The 20,653-nt window shown below is 53.5% G+C and overlaps 1 protein-coding gene across 1 annotated transcript; it reads left to right on the top strand.

The window, feature by feature from the left end:
* The first annotated feature begins 2,500 nt into the window (after positions 1 to 2,500).
* Positions 2,501 to 19,970, top strand: sipa1 (signal-induced proliferation-associated 1). The gene is given in 16 exon segments (XM_067257054.1): positions 2,501 to 3,272; positions 3,402 to 3,526; positions 3,759 to 3,947; positions 4,644 to 4,818; positions 5,121 to 5,224; positions 6,322 to 6,479; positions 7,009 to 7,675; positions 8,047 to 8,321; positions 9,812 to 10,010; positions 10,012 to 10,205; positions 10,761 to 10,890; positions 11,137 to 11,257; positions 13,004 to 13,102; positions 13,511 to 13,601; positions 13,868 to 13,946; positions 17,411 to 19,970. Coding segments are annotated over 16 exon segments (3,411 nt in total). The 5' UTR covers positions 2,501 to 2,611; the 3' UTR covers positions 17,555 to 19,970.
* The last annotated feature ends 683 nt before the right edge of the window (positions 19,971 to 20,653 follow it).

Genomic DNA, 20,653 nt, shown 5'->3' with positions numbered 1-20,653 from the left:
CGTCTGTGGAGTTGCCTGAATAGTTTGAATCATCGACCGGGAATCTACCTTTTCATATTGCATGTAATACATCATTTGTTTGTGTTTGTAAAACAGAGAAGGGGGAGAGAGAGACTGACAGAAAGGCAGAGAGAGAGAGAGAGAGAGAGAGAGAGAGAAAGAGAAAGAGAAAGAGAGAGAAAGATATATATATATACAGAGAGAGATAGATAGAGAGAGAAAGATGTACATATATATATATATATATATATATATATACAGAGAGAGAGAGAGAGAGAGAGAGAGGAAGAAAGAGAGAGAGAGAGTTGTCAAACGACTTCCTCACTTACCTCAGTCTCTGCAGCGTTCAGAGTTCTGCTCTTGCGCGCGCAGGGAGCTAAGCTGCATCACTGCACCTGCTCTCGAGGCTGCAAATCATCTCGAGACAGGAGATGCATGAGAATCAGCGCAACAGGAAACACCCTTGAGAACCTGAAGGGATGCTTGTTCCGGGCACCTTCGCGTTAGTGACAAGCGGGTTTCCGACATCGACTGATTGACGTCAATTTGGTCAAATGCAAAATGAAGGCAAATTAACTCTACAGGAACTGGGACATTTTTCAAAACACGCTTCATTTTTGGTCGGTGAGTTAAAACAGAAAGACACTTTGTCATATTTAATCAACAAGAATAGAGTCTAAACAAGACATTTTCTGTAAGAGCTCAGATGTCAACCAGGAACTAGTGTTGATGCAGTTTCTATCCCAAGTTTACAATATGTAGAAATATGCATGTGTGTGTGTGTGTGTGAGCGTGTGTGTGTGAGCATGTGTGTGTGTGTGTGTGAAAGATAAGGCAAAGCGAATGAGAGTGATAGAGACCCTCTAGTTGGCCGGCTGGTTAGGATTGTTACTTTTTCTTCTGTGTGACTGTGAAGCTGTATTAGCAGGAAGCCCCCCCCCCCCCCCCCCCCCCCCTGGTCTGGCTGGCTCTATTGTGACAGTCTGCAGGGTGGATGTGGGGAGCTACAAGACTGCTGCACTGCTATTTCTGGAAAGGAAAGAATAGTAGTGTATGAACACAATACAGTCAGAGCTGCTCTGCTTGAGACGGCCTGATAGAGGTAGCTGAAATTCAACGTAAAAGAAGTGCACATTTCTTTGCTGAGGGGATTGGAAAAAAACACAATTTGTTGATAAATCGTTTGCTGCAAAATATCGAATTAAAGGTCAGTCAAGTAATCTGTCGACTATAAGTAAAACAAAGGGTCACCCAGGTCGTGCATGTACGTGTTATTCTTTGACCCAACCCACATGTTGCAGATAAGTGATCTGTCACAATCGAAGCACTGGGAGTTGGTTCCTCAAAAACAAATACACACAAAGCGGCTGAATGAGTTGCTGTTCCTTTATAACCGTTCATTAATAGTTAATTATCTCCTCTCCGAGGATCCTTATTTTTAAAAACGTACGTTTCCAACATTTCATTTTAGTCTTCTGGTCAAGTGGTTTGGTCCAGTCAGGCGACTGAGGGTGAATAGCAGAAGTGAGGAGGGGAAACAGAGGTGGAAGGTCAGAAAACAGTCTGAGAACATTTTTTCTCAGACTGTTTGTCTGAGAAAAAGTTTTTCTGTTTGTCTGCAGGTGTCACACGGAGAAGACCAGAGACAAACTGTAGGAACTGAGGGCCGAGTGCTGTTGGATGAGTGGTCAGAGAGGCCAACACAGACATACTCTCCCCCAGTCAGAGAGCTGAGAGCTGGGCCGCGGTGATGCACACACTCCCCTGGTTCTCACCTGGAAGACCCACACACACCCGGATCAGCGCAGAGCTGGATGGAGCCCCACACAGCCTGGGCTGGAACACCCGCACCTAGACTAGGACAGACACACGTTCCTTACAGCGGAACTACTTCTTAGAGATCACTTCCTGTCGAGAAAAAAACCCCGAGGCGGTCGGTGTGGATGAGGAGCGCGTGGCCCACCTGTGGTTATTTGGGATCTGTGCTCGACCTGGCCTCGCAGGTGTGCCGGACACCTGTCTCTTCTTCTAGTCGGCAGAGCAGAGCTCAGGTGGGAGGCCTCGGCTGAGAAGGAGACGCTCTGATAGGCTGCCAGCCGAGAGGACGGAGAAGACAGACGTTCAGAGAGGGGCCGCGGTCCGAGTCCGAGGCGCCATGCAATCCGACGACCTCTTCATCCGCAAGTTTCGCCGGCAGAGCCCGCGCCCCCCGCTGGCAACCGTGACCTTCGACCCAAAGCGCGACGGGGGCGTGCGGACGCGCGTGGTGGAGTGGCCCCCCAGGAGGGAGGGCGAGGGGGCGGACGGGGAGGGCCTGCCCCCCGGCTGCGTGGGCCTGAACCTGCGCTCCGTGGGCCGGGCACACATCATGCAGCGCAGCAACAGCGACGTGACTCTCGGGGACCTGGACTCCTCCGGGAAGGCCGGGGGGAAGGCAGCGCGGGCCGGGGGGGAGATGGCCGGCCCGGGGGCCCAGGGGGACTCGGGGGTGGTGCTGCACAGGGAGTACGGCAGCCTCTCCTCCCTGGAGAGACAGACTCAGATCCAGGAGGCGAGAGCTGAAGACCAGGGGCCTCTGAGCCCCAGCGCCCAGCGCTTCAAAGATCCCTTCATGCTTCTGGGCCTCCAGGGGGCCCTTCCAGAGCCAGACGGATTCTTCCGGGCGCTATCCCTCCCTACTGGGGACACCCCCAAACCAGCCAAGCCCCCTAAACCCGAAGGTCTGAGCAAGAAGGCCAAGGCCTCTCAACCCCCGCAGCCCGGTCCCTACGACAACCTGGGAGGAGGGGCCTGGGTGAGGAACTTCGCCCACTACGACGTCCAGAGCATCCTGTTCGACCTGACGGAGGTGGCCAGCAACCGCGACAGCATCGGACGCAAGAAGAACATCACATCCGGCGCCTCGGCCGCGTCGCAGCTGCGCCCGCTCTCCCAGGCCACGCCCTCCTCGCCGGCGCAGGGCGGGGCGGCGGGGTCGGGGGTCACGGAGGACCCGGAGCAGGCCCTGCTGGACGAGGGCGACGGCAACGACAACGAACTGCTGCTCAGCTGCCCTCACTTCCGGAACGAGATGGGGGGCGAGGAGCGGGCGGGGCTGGGGCGGGGCCGGGGCCGGGGGGGGCTGTGGCTGGGGCTGAGGAACCCTAACGACGCGGTGTCCGTTCTGGAGGAACCCAGAGAGAGCCACGTCCAGCAGCAGGGCAAGAGCAACTACTTCATAGAACACGCTGACCTCGGGGCCCACTACTACCGCAAATACTTCTACATGAAAGGTCAGTGCTGAGACCTGTGTGTGCGAACCATATGTTGGTTTTTGTGTCGTCCTTTTAAGGAATGCAGCTCTCCTTGTAGTCGTTTGAGGGTGTGACTTTGTGAAACATGACATCATGTCTTGTGCACAGACCACCAGAACTTTTTTGGCATGGACGACCGTCTGGGGCCGGTGGCCATCAGCTTCCGCAGGGAGGAGAAGGAAGGTTCTAGCGGAGCGCAGTACAACTACAGGATCATCTTCAGAACCACAGAGGTGAGCCGGGTGCCACTGCGACCCGAACCCTGACCTTTCCACTACATGTTAGTAAATATTATGCTGTTTTGTAAGGGGAGCGTACGGTTTCACCACTCATAGTGCTTGTTGCATCCCAATTGTAACCGACTGTCCCCCCCTGCCCCTACACCCCCCTGCCCCCCGCGCCGCCCCCCCCCCTGCCCCCCCCCTGCCCCTCCTTCCCCCCTGCCTCGCCCCCCCCCCCCCCCAGCTGAAAACGCTCCGAGGCTCCATCCTGGAGGAGTCGGTGCCATCGGCAGCGCGCCACACCACTCCCCGCGGCCTGTCGCCCAAGCGGCTGCTGGAGTTCATCATCCCGGAGCTCAACCTGCACTGCCTGCGCCTGGCCTCCACCTCGCCCAAGGTCCGCGACACGCTGCTCAAGCTGGACGAGCAGGGGGTGAGTCCGCCGCCCCGCGCCCCCACACGGAGCCCTCACACGGGCCCACGCTCGGGGGGGACGGGGGAGAGGAACCGGGAGAGGAGGAGGAGGAACACAGGGTTTTTTTTAAACAGGAAGTCACACTTTCTACTGCTATTGATAGTTTGCCGTTTATAAAATAGACAGTCAGAGGAGACTTGTATATCAAGTGTTCATTGACCTGATTTTGCTGAACTTGATTGGGACAGAGCGATGAGATGTTGCATCATGCATTAGCACTGTAAGACGTTAGTTGCTTAAGATCTTTTTTGTTTCACAGATGGGTGAATCCACAGGTCTACTACACAGACTATACTAACTGGGTACAGTGGAAGTATGGGCTTCTCACACATAGGGGGATTTTAACCGGAGACCTCTAGACCTGCAGTAACATGCTCCACTGAGCCATACCCACCCTCTGACGGGTGTACATGGGTGTAGCCAGAGTGCGAATTATACAATGACAATCGGGGGGGTTACGATTACAAATAAGAACGATAGATGTTCTTGTAAATGTAAATGTATCGACCCCCCCGACCTGTTGTTTTTACCTATTTTGGGGGTGTCCAAGTCTTAATAAGGGGGGGTCAAACCTCCCCCCCCCCCCCCCCCCCCCCCCCCGTATTTGGAACCCTGGGTGTAGCTCACCCTCCCTCCCTCCCGTGTCTCCCTCAGCTGAACTTCCAGAGGAAGGTGGGCGTGATGTACTGCCGCGCGGGCCAGAGTTCAGAGGAGGACATGTACAACAACGAGAGCTCCGGGCCCGCCTTCGAGGAGTTCCTGGACCTGCTGGGGGAGCGCGTGCAGCTGAAGGGATGGGAGAAATACAGAGCTCAGCTGGACACCAAGAGTAAGGCCCTCACACACACACACACACATACATACATACACACACATATATACACATACACACACACACACACACATACATACATACACACACATATATACACATACACACACATACACACACACACATATACACACCCTCTTAAACAACTTAACAACTTAAACCCTACATACATGCTGTTATTGATTATGCAAAACCTGTTATTCTTGTGTTTGTGTGTGTGCTCTGTGTGTGGTGTGTTTGTGTGTGTGTGCTCTGTGTGTGGTGTGTTTGTGTGTGTGTGTGTGTGTGTGTAAACACAGCGGACTCCACAGGGACACACTCCCTCTACACACGTTACCAGGACTACGAGATCATGTTCCACGTGTCTACAATGCTGCCCTACACGTCTAACAACACACAACAGGTAAACAACACACAGTGCGTCGACAACAACAACATGAGTAAAATAACATACTGTAGGTATGCAAGCTCTTGCATGGCAGTCCTGAATGATACCCCGAACAATTACATTCACAAAAGGAAGCTCTGGAATTCGCTGAATAAGAAAAGATCTTTTGAATGTGTTAAAGCTACACATTGATCTGTTATGCTAAATTAGATTTATGCTGTCACGCTTGGGTTAACACCTTCATGTTCCTTAATGAGCGTGATGTTTAAATCCTGTCTCTCTGTCTTCGGCCCAATGATGGACTCCCACTCAGCCTAACTGACAGTAGACTGGCTGTCTGGCTACAGCAGACTGGACCAGGAAACAACAATTGATATCAATGCCAAAACTTGACATTATGGTTACATCGACCACCATATAACTACACAGCAAGACCTATATTGAAAACATAGTAGTATAGCGAGGTTGAAATTATAGTAGGCCGCTGACCAGCCTGAGCTATGCGTCAGATTGGCTGATGAGTATCAGGTGTGTCATTGAAATGGTGACCAGGTGCTGGAACAAGGTGGCAGATGGTAGTTGTGGTGGGATACTCTCCTGCCAAACCTCATTCAAACCAGACTCCATTTTTTTTCTAGTCTGAATGTTTTCCTGCGATCTCTCTCTCTCCCTCCGTCCCTCCTCTGTCTTCCTCTGCCTCTCTTTCTCTCCCTCCTCTTCCTCTGCCTCTGCCTCTCTCTCTCCCTCCTCATCCTCTGCCTCTCTCTCCCTTCTCTGTCTTCCTCTGCCTCTCTCTCCATCCTCTTCCTCTGCCTCTCTCTCTCTCTCTCCCTCCTCTGTCTTCCTCTGCCTCTCTCTCCCTTCTCTTCCTCTGCCTCTGCCTCTCTCTCTCTCTCCCTCCTCTTCCTCTGCCTCTCTCTCTCTTCCTCCTCTTCCTCTGCCTCTCTCTCCCTCTTCCTCCTCTTCCTCTTCCTCTCCCTCCCTCCTCTTCCTCTGCCTCTCTCCCTCCCTCCTCTTCCTCTGCCTCTCTCCCTCCCTCCTCTTCCTCTGCCTCTCCCTCCCTCCCTTCTCCCTCCTCTTCCTCTCTCTCCTCCTCCCCTGCTCATCATCAGCTGCTGAGGAAGAGACACATCGGAAACGACATTGTCACCATGGTGTTCCAGGAGCCGGGAGCGTTGCCCTTCACCCCCAAAGCCATCCGCTCCCACTTCCAGCACGTGTTCATCATCGTGCAGGTCCACGAGCCCTGCACCGACCACACCTTCTACCGGTGAGACACCTCCCTGCTGCTCCACCCCCTCCTGCTCCGCCCCCTCCTGCTCCACCCCCTCCTGCTCCACCCCCTCCTGCTCCGCCCCCTCCTGCTCCGCCCCCTCCTGCTCCACCCCCTGCTGCTCCACCCCCTCCTGCTCCGCCCCCTCCTGCTCCACCCCCTGCTGCTCCACCCCCTCCTGCTCCACCCCCTGCTGCTCCACCCCCTCCTGCTCCGCCTCCACAGTCACCCTCCGGGGGGGGTTTGGACGGATCAGCGTTTATCGAACAAACACTCAGTTCTGACTGTAGACTGTCAGTGGTTTTCCTCTCTCCATCCTCTCTCACCCGCCCCTCTCTCTCTCTGTCTCCCTGTTTCCTCTCTCCATCCTCTCTCACCCGCCCCTCTCTCTCTCTGTCTCCCTGTTTCCTCTCTCCATCCTCTCTCACCCGCCCCTCTCTCTCTCTCTCTCTCTCTCTCTCTCTCTCTCTCCCTGTTTCCTCTCTCCATCCTCTCTCACCCGCCCCTCTCTCTCTCTCTCGCCCAGGGTGGCAGTGACGCGTTCCAAAGACATCCCGTTGTTCGGCCCCCTGTTCCCGAAGGGCGCCGTGTTCCCCCGCTCCCTCGCCTTCCGCGACTTCCTGCTCGCCAAGGCGGTGAACGCAGAGAACGCCGCCGAGAAGTCGGAGAAGTTCCGCTCCATGGCCACGCGCACGCGCCAGGAGTACCTGAAGGACCTGGCGGAGAACTACGTCACCACCACACCCATCGACTCCTCCACCAAGTTCCCGCTCCTCTCGCTGGGCAGCAAGCGCAAGGACAAGCTGAAGGGAGCCAAGGGGGCGGAGCTGCACAGCGCGGGCGCCCTGGTGTGGGCCGTGATGGCCTCCAGCAGGGAGGAGGGCCAGGGAGGGGGCAGGTCGATGGCCTGTCTCCAAGGGGCTTGCAGTGGGGACGAGTGGCAGGCCGAGGCCCAGAAGCTGCCCTGTCTGCTGGGGGTGTCGGCGGAGTCGGTGGTGCTCATCGAGAGATACACGCGGAGGGTGGTGTTCAACTGCTGCTGCCGCGATGTGATTGGCTGGAAGGCGGTGACGGAGAGCAGGGCGGAAGGTGGGCCTTGTCTGGATATCTTCTACGAGAGGGGGGAGGCGGTGTCAATCAGCGTGATGGAGAGCCAGGTGGAGGAGATACGAGAGGTGGTGCAGAGACTGGAGGTGGGTCAGTTGTTATGGAAACGTCCTCAAGTCATGGTCTCACTACTGTTTTCTGGTTGTGCGGTGCGTTTCAGTGCTCTGTTTACGAGTAAATAATGGCTTTGGACAGATTTTTGTCACATACTGAGTGGTTACTTACCAAGTGGTTACATACTGAGTAGGTCAGCATCACCATTATCTAACATTGTCACCTGACGTTGTCACCTGACATTGTCACCTGACGCTGTCACCTGACGCTTTCACCTGACGCTGTCACCTGACGTTGTCACCTGACGTTGTCACCTGACGCTGTCACCTGACGCTGTCACCTGACACTGTCACCTGACGCTGTCCCTGTCTCCTCCCTCTCCCCTGCTCGCCGTGGCCCCCAGCTGGTGACGCGAGGCTGCGAGGCGCGTGAGGTCACGCCCCTGCGGGACGGCGTGGGCCAGCCGGGCTTCCTGATGAGCGAGGAGGGCTTTGTGACGGAGCTGCAGCGCTTCGGCTATGCGGAGAGCGGCGGGCTGCAGCTGGGCGCCCGCGTGGTGCGGCTGTGCGGCCAGGGCCTGGTCCACCTCGGCCCCGACGAGAGGGCACGTCTGCTGCGCACCGCTCACAAGATCCACATCACCGTCATCCCCCCGGACGAGAACGGAAAACCTCGCAGGTCAGGAGGGAGGCGGGGGCGGAGGGGGGGGTGAGAGATGGATTGACGGGTAGGGAGAGATCGTTAGAGTTTGGGGGGGTTGGAGGGGAGAGGAGGGAGGGGAGAGAGAGGATAGGAGAATGGGGTGGGGATGAGAGATGGACGGGTAGGGGAGTGAGGGTTAGTGTTGGGGGGAGGGAAGGAGAGTTGAGAGAGTGATAAAGAGGAGGGGGGGGGGGGAGGGAAGGAGGGTTAAGGAGGGGGGGGGTGAGAGATGGATGAGAATACAGGACTCCAGGGAGGGGTGGGGAAGATGAAGAGGTAGGAGGAGGATGAAGAAGGAGAGGGGGAGAGGACAGAGGAGAGGGGGAGAGGACAGGGAAGGAGACAGGGAGGGAGGTAGGAGAAGGAGAGCGCGAGGGACACAGGGTCGGGGTCGTAAAGCAGAGTGAGCTGTCTGACTGGTAATGCTGATGAGGGGGTAAGAGCTTAGCAGGGGAGAAGGGGTGAGGAGGGGTGAGGAGGGGGGAGGAGGGGGGAGGAGCGGTGAGGAGCGGGGAGGAGGGGTGTGGAGGGGGGAGGAGCGGTGAGGAGGGGGGAGGAGGGGAACAAATGAATTGGGAGGGCGCCGTTCTGAGGTCACAGCTTACTCGATTGTTTCTGGTGAGTCCTAGACTGTGTCACACCAGATGGCTCACCACCAATCAATTCCTCTAATGGTCTCTAATGACTCAGGACTAGGTCACTGTAGTAGCATCAGGCCTAGATCCTCCTAATGTCAGCCAGATGGGGGCTGTGCATGAAGCCTTTTAAATAATAATAACGTTTCTATTCAGCAGACACTTTTATCCAGAACAGCATACCATACAGGTGGGATTTGAACTTGCGACCACTTGATGAAGTCAAGTAGTAGTAAGTCAAGAGTATTCCAGGTCCGTAAGCTCGCTCACAAACACAAGGCTCACCACGGCCAGCTACCAGCCTATTAAAAACAACCCGCTCATTAGTAGATTCGGTTTTGACTGGAACGTACAGCCACAACAACAGCACAGCGTACGGACTGTCAGCCAGACTGTCGTTTCTCACAGCCAGGAACAACGCTTTGTCATCCTCAGAGCACAGGGAGGTTTTCCTGTTATATAAAAGCAGCGTGATACTGACGAATGCTAAAACAGAGCCATAACGCACTGGAGGAACAGACACACACAGCACGGATCCAGGGGATGGGGGAGAGCTCAGTGGTAGAGAAATTCACTGCAGTTCAAGAGGTCGCAAGTTCCAGTCCCCGCTGTAAATTGCTTTGGATGAAAGCGTAAATGAATGCATTATTATGTAATATGTGTAGCTTAGTGGTGGAGCATTTGACTTCAAATCAATAGTTTGTTTATTAAAATCCACCCCACCCCACCCTTGTATATTGCTTTGGATGAAAAGATCTTCTTTATGGATAATAATAATAATAATAATCATGTATTCATTATTATTATTTTGATTTCGTCTTCTGCCTCCAGGAGTTTCTCTGAGCTGTACCAGAAGGCGATCCAGGATGCTGAACGTAAACCTGGGGAGGGCCAGTCTGGGGAAGCCTGGGTGCTGGATGAGAGGGAGGAGGAGGAGCCAGAGGAGGAGGAGGAGGAGCCAGAGGAGGAGGAGAGGAAGCAAGGCGAGGGCAGGGAGGCGGAGATGATAGAGGTGGAGGCAGGGGAGGCAGAGGATCGCTCGTCAGAGAAGGTCCAGGGTGAGGAGGGTCACACGTCGCTCCTCTCCCCCGCCAGCCTGCCTCTGCTTCGGGCCACTTCTCTACAGGAGGCCCCCCCCCCTCCAGGCCCCAGAAGACCCCGCCACCCAGCTGACACGAAGCTGCTCCCTGGAGAGACACCCTAACTGCAGGGACATATGTGACAGGTATCCCTCTCCTCCTCTGATCCGCTCCATTGTGTGTACGTGTTGGAGGGGTTTTAAGAAAAAGCTTTCAAGCTATCAACGTCAAATCTTATCCTAAATCTCTGCAATCCTGAAGATTACTTGATCGCCTCAGAGATTCTGTTGGCCCCCTAGATTGGATTGAAAAGCCGGTCTGCATAAACAGCAGATTAGGTGTCCTTGTAATAGTTGAACTATTGTACTTGCTGTGTAATATATTTTTGTTGCTTTTAAAAATGTTTTACACAGGTACACCCTTACACTTTTTGAGGTTCTTGTTGTTTAATTGTATATTTTTTTTAACTACATGCTCTCATGGTTCTTCCCTTTGGGACTTATTTAGTTTTCACAATGTATGCTTCATGTTTTGGTTACCCGCAATGTTTTGGTTCTCGTTGTTATGATCAGTGACCTATGCACCTTTGTAAAGCTCTCTCTTGGAAGTCGCTTTGGATAAAAGCATCTGCTAAATGAATAAATGTAAAATGTAAATGTAGTTGTGGTCGCACTGACCCCGCCCGCCTGCCTCCCTGACAGACATGTGTATGACAACGTGGGCCTGAAGGTGGACGAGCCCGTCTACGAGAACTGCGGCGAGCTCCGAGACGCCACGCCCGACCTCATCCTCGCCGTTAAACCCAAGGCCCCCTTGCTGGATGGAGAACAGGTGAGCCCCAACCTGCAGGACCCACTCGCAAACAGACGCCCGCCTACCAAAACTGATTTCACAGGGAACAGTCTGTATTCACCAGGGCACATCGCAGAAGATGTTCGTCGATGTACGATGTCGTCGTAGCATTGTGTCGGGTTGAAAAATACAGCCCGTTCCTTGGTCTAGATTAGATCTCGATCGATTTCAAGATGTGTTTGTCTGTCGCTGGAGGTAACCGATCCTGTCCTGGTGTGTGTGCAGTTGGTGGGCGCTGAGCTGGGTGAGGATGGCGGGCCCTCGCTGGCCTCCTCCCAGCTCTCCTGTCTGGACAGAGCAGAGAGGAACTCCAGAGCTCTCAGCCTCCACTACTCCATCACCAAAAGTGGGTACCCACCCCCCCCCCCCCCCAACACACACACACCATCTGACCTGACACAGAGAGACAGGCATACAGACAAGCAGATAGACAGACAGGCAGATAGACACAGACAGAGTGACAGTGAGCAGAGAAACAGACAGTCAGACAGACAGTTACGCAGACAGACAGGTAGACAGGTAAACAGTCAGTCAGTCAGACAGACAGCGATGCCTCTCTCACAGCCCAGACAGCTTGTGAAAAGAGAGAGCGGCAGAACAAGGCCCTTAGGATCCATCAGAGAGAGCGGGAGAGTAGCCATTATGTGCAGGAGGAGAAGGAGAGGGACCTGGTGACACTCAGGCTCATTCACCACAGACACTGGAGCCCATAGCGGCTGATATGAGCTAATGGTGCTCCAAACCAACCATTACTACTGCTCAGAAGTGGCCTCGGCTGTAATTGAGCCTCAAATCCTTTTTTAGCCTCCAGACCCTTTCTCCCCTAAACCCCTCTCCTCATTATCCTCCTCTACCCCCCCCACCACCCCCCCCCGACCCCCCCCCAATCCCCTTTGTCCCTCGTCTTTCATCTATGTTGGCCTCTATCCCCCTAACCCAATACCCCTCCTCCCCCCACCTCCCCAGCTCTCACCCCCGCCCCTCTGCCACCCCCCTACCAGCCCCAGACTAAAGGAGGGACAGATGGGGGGGGTGGGAGGGGGACGCTTTAGGCTGCCCCAAATCAAGGAGCTCCCTTTAGGCCATCTGCTCTCCCCCTCCATCGCTGCTGGGAGGCTGGGGGATTCAGCGCTCTGGTTTCGTCAGAGCGCACACGCTCATCCTTTCAGCAACGGATGAGTGTTTTTGGGGGGGGGGGGGGGGGGGGGCTCCGGATTCGGAGCTTTCCCATTCTCTCTCTCTCTCCACTCGCTCTGTTTCAGAGGAAGGCTGTTCTGTCCTTCCTACAGCGTCTAGTCTGTCATATATCCAGACTGCCACACATCTAGAACCTGCAGGGGATGTATAACCTTGTGCATATATCTAGACTATCATATACTATATCTATACTACCACAGACGACCACATATATAGTGTACCTCATATGGATTGTCACATATCTAGACTATTAACATTTAGACCACCACACATCCAGACTACAGTGCATGGTGACACCCCCCCTGGTGGCAGCTCTTTGTCATAGCTCACCAGGCCATCACGAGGATGAATGTGATCCTGTTGCGTTGCCGTACTGTCCTACATACAGCTCTCTGCGCAGCCTCTGTGTGGGGGAACACAGACTGACGCCCATGTCTCCCTCTCCCTCTCCCAGTCCTGTCAGAGAACACAGACTGACGCCCATGTCTCCCTCTCCCTCTCCCAGTCCTGTCAGAGAACACAGACTGACGCCCATGTCTCCCTCTCCCTCTCCCAGTCCTGTCAGAGAACACAGACTGACGCCCATGTCTCCCTCTCCCAGTCCTGTCAGAGAACACAGACTGACGCCCATGTCTCCCTCTCCCTCTCCCAGTCCTGTCAGAGAACACAGACTGACGCCCATGTCTCCCTCTCCCAGTCCTGTCAGAGAACACAGACTGACGCCCATGTCTCCCTCTCCCTCTCCCAGTCCTGTCAGAGAACACAGACTGACGCCCATGTCTCCCTCTCCCAGTCCTGTCAGAGAACACAGACTGACGCCCATGTCTCCCTCTCCCTCTCCCAGTCCTGTCAGAGAACACAGACTGACGCCCATGTCTCCCTCTCCCTCTCCCAGTCCTGTCAGAGAACACAGACTCGTCGGAGGAGGAGTGGCAGTCCATCTCTGACCTGGCCTCAGCCTGCAGGAGCATCCTGGAGGCCCTGTCACGAGAGGGTGAGGCTCTCAGCACCTCCACCACAACCACACAGGACCACTCTCACCCTGACCACACACACCCTGACCACACACACCCTGAGCACACACACCCTGAGCACACACACCCTGACCACTCACACCCTGACCCCACCCACCCCTGACCACACACACACCCTGACCACACACACCCTGACCCCACACACCCTGACCACACACACCCTGACCACACACACCCTGACCCCACACACCCCTGACCACTCACACCCTGACCACACACACCCTGACCACTCTCACCCTGACCACACACACCCTGACCACACACACCCTGACCACACACACCCTGACCCCACCCACCCTGACCCCACCCACCCTGACCACTCACACCGTGACCCCACACGACCCTGACAACACTGTTCCGTGTTCCAGACCGCAGAGCAGGAGATGGGACTCTGTCTGGAGCAGACGGCTCCTCTCTCAGCGGACAGACCGACGGCAAGATCAAGGACATGAAGGACAGGTATGTGTGGTTCACACACACACACACACACACACACACACACACACACACACACACACACACAGTACACACACACAGTACACACACACAGTACACACACACATGTACACACACACTCACTGTTTTAGGCTGCTGTGTATCTTGTCATCTCCAAATGGTGTCAGTGTCTCCTGGTATGTAAGAGTGTGTGTGCCCCGCAGTGAATCCCCCCAGGTATCAGGTGTGTGTGTGCTGAGTGTGTGTGTGTGTGTGTCTCCGCCCTGCAGTGATTCCCCGGGACACCTGGAGGAGAAGGTCTCCCAGCTGGAGGCCATGCTGAAGAGACTCCAGGACGACCTGCAAAAGGTACTTCCTGTTCAGACCCCCTGACCCCCTGACCCCCCCCCCCCCTAACCACCCCACCCCTGCCCCCTCCTCTATACAGCATCCTGCCACACAGTGACGCCACCCAGCCCCCCCACCCCACCCTGCCTAACCTAACCTCACCCCCCTTTCCCCACCCATAGCTCCCCTCCCCCGGGAGTCCTAGTTGGTACAGCAGACACACACAAACACCCGGAGGTGATACAGGGTAGGGCAGGGTGGGCCTAGCCCCAGCAAACCTGTCTTATCATTGGGCAGGGTGAGCTGTGGAGGGTGAGGGCCCTGGCTGGAGGGACACAGGGGGGGTGGTCATGCTCACTCTTTCAACACTTAACCACCAATGGCAGTGGAGGCAAATACAGCATGAGATTTTTTTTTCTTGTGTCATAAAAAAAACCAACAACACAACAATAACGCTTGGACTCCTGAGCTACTAAAACAAGACCTAACCGTGCTCGACTGTGAGAGTGGAGGGAGGTTCATTCACCCTCAAGGATAGGTTACCCCCGCCCCCCACACAGACACACACACGCACCAGAGAATCTCAGTTCCTCCGAGACCTGACAAGCAGACGGGCTACTTCTGTCATCACCGCGCGCTAGCTTTCAAGACCTCTTAGCACCGTTTTCTCCCTCCTCTGACGGTTTCATATCTCCAGACAGTGACTGAGTGAGCGGGTCTCTCTGGGACGGGAGGCCCTGCACACCTCCTCACCTGCACACCTGCTCTCACAGAGACACGCTCACCACCCAATACAGAGCACCTGCTGAAGAGGACCTGGAAGATACATGGATTTTGGGAAGGGGTGTGTGTGTGGGGAGAGAGAGAAAGAGAGGGAGAGAGAGGGAGCGAGAGAGAGAGAGAGAGAGAGAGAGAGAGAGAGAGAGAGAGAGAGAGAGAGAGAGAGAGAGAGAGAGAGAGAGAGAGAGAGAGAGGAAACGGGGGAGAGCGAGAGAAGAGAGGGGAGAGAAGGAACCAGGGAAAACGCAAAGGGATGGTCTCCAGTGATCTTTCAGAGCGTCATCAAGCACACCACCAATTGGAGGAAACGGGAGATCTAAATTCGAGAAACAAAATTCACACAGTTGAAGTGAGACTCAGTCCAAGCCAGACAGAACAAGCCGGTGCAAATGCTATTCACCCAACTTGGTCTTTTATGCGTGAGACATGACGCTCAGACATATCCAGTCCTGCAAGTGTGTGAACGGAAATGTTTGTCCCAACAATTCTAACACCAAACACAGCCAAACCCTTAACCTTTGTTATTTTCTGTAAACGCCCTCCTTTTCCTAACACCTCCATTAACCCTGTATTATCATCAATCTAGTTCCTCTAGGCCACAGACAGGAAGAGGACAGTCATGTGATACCTGTAAGACCCTGTGATTGGTCGTTGTGTGAACATCATGCAGTGCTGGCCATCTGCCCTGGAGAGTGAGCATGGTTGTCATGGTGCCTGAGGGCCAGGACAGTTCTAGGAGCAGCCATGTTAGGAAGGTCCTTACTTAAACTGGAGTGTTATTCAAGCACACGAGGATTCCTGTAGCAGTGGGTCATCTGAAAGGTTGGACAGCCACCTGTAGCAAAGTCTGAAATCGTTTTCTTTGTGGAGAGTGTAAAGTTAGATCTCGACCATCCAGTTCTTCCAAGGGCTGTACTAGAATAGACTATGGTTACTAGGTTACACTAGTAACTACAGTTACTAGGTTATGTTAGGATCCACTACACAAATGCAGGGCTGGCCAACTTTTCCAAAAACCTTGGCGTGAGATTTGGTAGCAACTCCCCCCCCCCCCCCCCCTTAGGTGAGCTTCACTCCCCCCCCAGGCGAGTTTACACGGCTGTTGGCACGTCAATGATGCTTCACTCCGTTAACCTGCGCCTTTTCCGTTACTGTTTACAACGTTAGCTTGGCTACTTGTTTGGCGTTGGCTTTTCAGCGTGAGATATACAAGGTGTGGCGTGAGGAGCGTGAGAAATGGTTGAAATGCATGTGTCACACGGCGAAACCGTGAGAGTTGGCAGCTCTGCAAATGTAAACTATGGTTCCTAGGGTTACACTGTAGAATACTCAGAGTGCGAGGCTATAGTTAAGTATACTAGGGTATATACTGTAAGCAGTAGGGTAACAAGGGTAACACTGTAGTTCCCTAATGAGTCAGATTGATGATAATACCAAACTCATCATTCTACACTGAACAGTGAGAAGCCCCACCCCCCCATACCCAGCTGAAGAAAACCTCTCGTTCCATCTTAGATATTCAGACCAGTAAATCAGACAGGAATATGCTTACAATGACAACAGGCCCAGCAAGCCTAGGTGTGACAGCTTCCTGCTCAGCCAGACCTAAAGCTGTGGTTTCCTGTTCTTGGTCACAGGCCTCCAGCAAACAGGAAGTGCTGTGGCAAATCACCCAGCAAACAGGAAGCACTGTGGCAAATCACCATTTTAAAAGTTACAAATGATGATTTGATCATCCTGGAGGTTGGGTGACACCTAGTGTTAGGTGATGATATGTTGAGACTCGTCTCACTCGATAACTGTATTTGTACCCACTCACATTTGCCGTGCCATTTATTTAATAATTGGATATTGGATTGCGGACATCAAAATAGGTGGTTGCCATAGTAAACTGTCATCTCCTCCATAAGAACGTACACAGTTCATTTGGTTGTCATTGATGTTTTTCTGTGTTGATGACTGAGAGTCAATGAGAGTGAGAGATAGATAGAGAGACAGAGAGAGAGACAGAGAGAGAGAGAGAGAGAGAGAGAGAGAGAGAGAGAGAGAGAGAGAGAGAGAGAGAGAGAGAGAGAGAGAGAGAGAGAGAGAGAGAGAAAGAGAGAGAGAGAAAGAGAGAGAGAGAAAGAGAGAGAGAGAGTCTGTAAGTTGTATGTCTCAACCCATTGTGTAATTGTGTGTAATTGTGCTGTGTATGTGCAGTCATCCCTTACCTGTCCCCCGCCCCTCCACCTCAACCACCTCCCCTTCCATCACTTAGTCCACCTCATCCCTTCCCATCCTCCACCAGCACCTCCTCATTCACATCTCCACCCCCACCTCTTATCCACCCACCCAACCCATCACCTTATTCACATCCACCTCCTCCTCCACCCCAAAGTCCCCCACATCTAGCTCCTCCCCCCCAGCCTCCTCCTCCTCCATCTCCACCTGACCCCCACCCTCCCCTCTCCACCCCCCCCAGCCTCCTCCTCCTCCATGTCCACCTGACCCCCACCCCACCCTCCCCTCTCCACCCCCCCCAGCCTCCTCCTCCTCCATGTCCACCTGACCCCCACCCTCCCCTCTCCACCCCCCCCAGCCTCCTCCTCCATGTCCATCTCCACCTGACCCCCACCCTCCCCTCTCCACCCCCCCCAGCCTCCTCCTCCTCCCAGCCATGGTGGTCTGACAGACGGGTGTTGTTGTGTGCCGCCCCCTGGCAGGAGAAGGAGGACAAGGCGGTGCTGCAGGCCGAGGTGAAGAGCCTCCGGCAGAATAACCAGCGGCTGCAGGAGGAGTCCCAGACCACGGTGGCCCACCTCATCAAAGTCACAGAGCTGCTGTGCAATGTCAACAAGCCCTGCTAGCTCTGTCACCGCACTGTAGCACACACACAGTAGCATGTGTATGCACACACAAACACACACGCAGACTCACACACAGTAGCATGTGTACATACACACACACATACACACATAGTAGCATGTCTACACACAAACAGTATAGACACGCACACGCCCACACACGTATGCATGCTCGGCACATACTCAAGCACACACACACACACCACAGGCATACACACAGCTGCATGCATGCTCGGCACATACTGAAGCACACACACATACGCACACAAAATCACACCAAGTCAACTGTGTACACTGCACATTGACTTTATACAATATATGTCCCCACCAGAACAGTAATAGATGTGTGCGTAGACACATATAAGTATACAAAAGTGCACCCGCCCCTCTCTGTATATAATCCCTGTCCCATAGTACCCTGGGACGATCCTGGGGTTCAAAAGTATGCAACACCCATCCTATTTTTCCATGTCCTGGTTCTGTTCATGGACTGACCACATATACAGCCCACCCAGAGGCTGCAGACTTCACAATACTTGTTTCTGTAGTGTGTGTGTGTGCGAGTGTGTGCGTGCGTGCGTGTGTGTGTCACCATAGTTCTTCTATCTGACATACTCGACAAGTTGGGCTGAATAGCGCTTGCTTTCGAAGCAGTTCGACTGACTAGAAAGATGCTGTGTAGCATGTGAGGCGGACGTCTTATGACGAACACAAGACCACCAGACCCCTTCCCCTCTCTCTGCCCAGTCCTCTACCTGCCACGCCCTCTACAGGAGAGCATCTCAGCTGTGGATCACACGAGGAGAGAGGGCCTGACAATGAGATGGCCGCTGGCGCGGTCCTGCATCAAAAGACAGAGTGATGTACACTGACCCCTCGCTCAGCAGCCTCATTCAAGGGACCGGGTCTCTTTGTTTCGGGTCACTGTCCCTCCCCCTCTCCCCCCAGGGAGACTCCTCAGTACCATTTGAGTGTTTCTGGGCCCTTCAGACGGATCGGTAGCAGAGATTCCCATCTCTCATGACTCAGATGGAGTACAGCTGACGAGGTCGACATTCTTTGGGACGTTTTCTTCAGAGGAACTGCGAGGATTTGTGACATGAATGAAGAAGATGTCGCAATGATATACCTCGGCTGTATGAGACTGTGACTGGAGAGTTGACCTTCATATTCTTCCTCTGATGACTGTAGCAGCTACACTGAAGAGAAGTTCGCCCCCTGCTGGACTGAGCCTTGTCTTGCAGCTCTTAATTCCTCCACAAACAGAAGAAGAAAAAAAAACGATGTAGGGATTTAAATTAAAACGGACAGAGTCCTTTAGAAAAGAGTATTATAGTTACACATTTGTATTAAAATATGTTTTGTGTTTGGCTGATGTCTTCAGAGACTATTCCGTGTTTGTAAGTGTGGCTTAACATGGAGGGATGTGAAGTGTTGGAGAGGAACTCTCTTTTCCGCCCTCCAGTATTTTTGTGTGTGTCGCTGCAATATTTTCTCCTCGCACTTTTTGCATAGCCTCTCTCAGCACGGGCCAGGGGGACGTATTCAACGCGCCCAGGTTATGATTTGCTTGAAATGTGAACGTGGGTTTGTTCTGCTTCCCCTCACCCTGTGTTCAGGTGCAGCGTTGAAGACCCAAGAAACAATGGGAGGTCAAAGGTGAGACCAGATGGCTCTCCTTCAACACTGTCTGCTGACTGAGGCCAAGGCAGCTCTCCTGAACCCTGCAGAACCACACACACACACACGCGTGTATGCACGCATGCGCACACACATACACATACACACACACACTAACACGTTCACACACACACACACATTCAACACTCCAAAAGGGATGCCAAACAATCGCCAGTCACTCGGACTCGACGCTCTTCTTTGTTGTAAATACTCCTTTACTTCCTCTTGTAATTTTAATTTAGAGTCACTGTGATTACCAGGTACCAGCAGATTATGATATAACTCTGATTAAATTATAAATCTAAATTTATCTTTATGTGAAGACATGTACAGCTGAAGTGTTCTGTGTTCTTTTAGTGTATTGGGTTGTGTCTGCCCTCCAGAGTGTGGCAGACAGAAAGACGGACAGACATGCAGACAGACATGCAGACAGACATGCAGACAGACATGCAGACAGACATGCAGACAGACAGACATGCAGACAAACATGCAGACAGACAGCCAGACAGACAGACAGACATTAGCCCAGGAATCCACAGGGGCTGTTTGATTTGTGCTGTCTCTAAGGGTGGAGTCCCCTGGGGCCTGGGCCATAGGGTGGGATGAGGGATGAGAGTATTTTCTGTTTAACTGTGTTCTGTATAGTTCTTTAGATTGTAGGAAGTTGTTCAAGCATGAAAACGATGCCCGGCAACTTCCAAGCTCCCCTCTGTATGTGTGTATGTATGTATAAAATGTAATAACTTATTAATCTTGCCAATGTGGAATTCCTTGTTAGTTGTTTTAATATGAGGAGGTGGGGTGGGGTAAGGGGGAGGAGGGGGGGGGGGGGGAGTGTGGAAAGGGGGGTGGGGGGGGGGAGAGAAAAGTTATGCTCTTGCAAAAGGACATGAATAAGGTCTGGAAAGTAGAAACGAAACAGTATCTCTTTTGTAGACATTAAGACATGAGGAACAACATTTCAGCAAAGTTCTTAGCCTATAGTATTACCTTGAAAATGATACTGCTTTGTGTAAATTGTTCTAGTACCGATTGCTCTAGTACCGATCTGTTTCATTCAAAGCTCCACCGCTAGTTCCTCATCTAGGAAGGCTTCTACACCCACTAGGAATGCCTTAACAGGACGCACTGAGAACAACCAACAACCAACCAAACACCAGCTGACCAGTGGCTCCCCTGGGTCAGCTGACCAGTGGCTCCCCTGGGTCAGCTGACCAGTGGCTCCCCTGGGTCAGCTGACCAGTGGCTCCCCTGGGCCAGCTGACCAGTGGCTCCCCTGGGTCAGCTGACCAGTGGCTCCCCTGGGCCAGCTGACCAGTGGCTCCCCTGGGTCAGCTGACCAGTGGCTCCCCTGGGTCAGCTGTTCACCCAGAGAGGATGCAGGTTGGTCAGACCATTCAGCAACACTTTACATCAAGGGCA

The sequence above is a fragment of the Osmerus mordax genome, chromosome 19, assembly GCF_038355195.1.
Source record: "Osmerus mordax isolate fOsmMor3 chromosome 19, fOsmMor3.pri, whole genome shotgun sequence".
NCBI lineage: Eukaryota > Metazoa > Chordata > Actinopteri > Osmeriformes > Osmeridae > Osmerus > Osmerus mordax.
The sequence above is the reverse complement of the archived record's forward strand: the minus strand, read 5'-3'. Positions and strand labels throughout refer to the sequence as shown.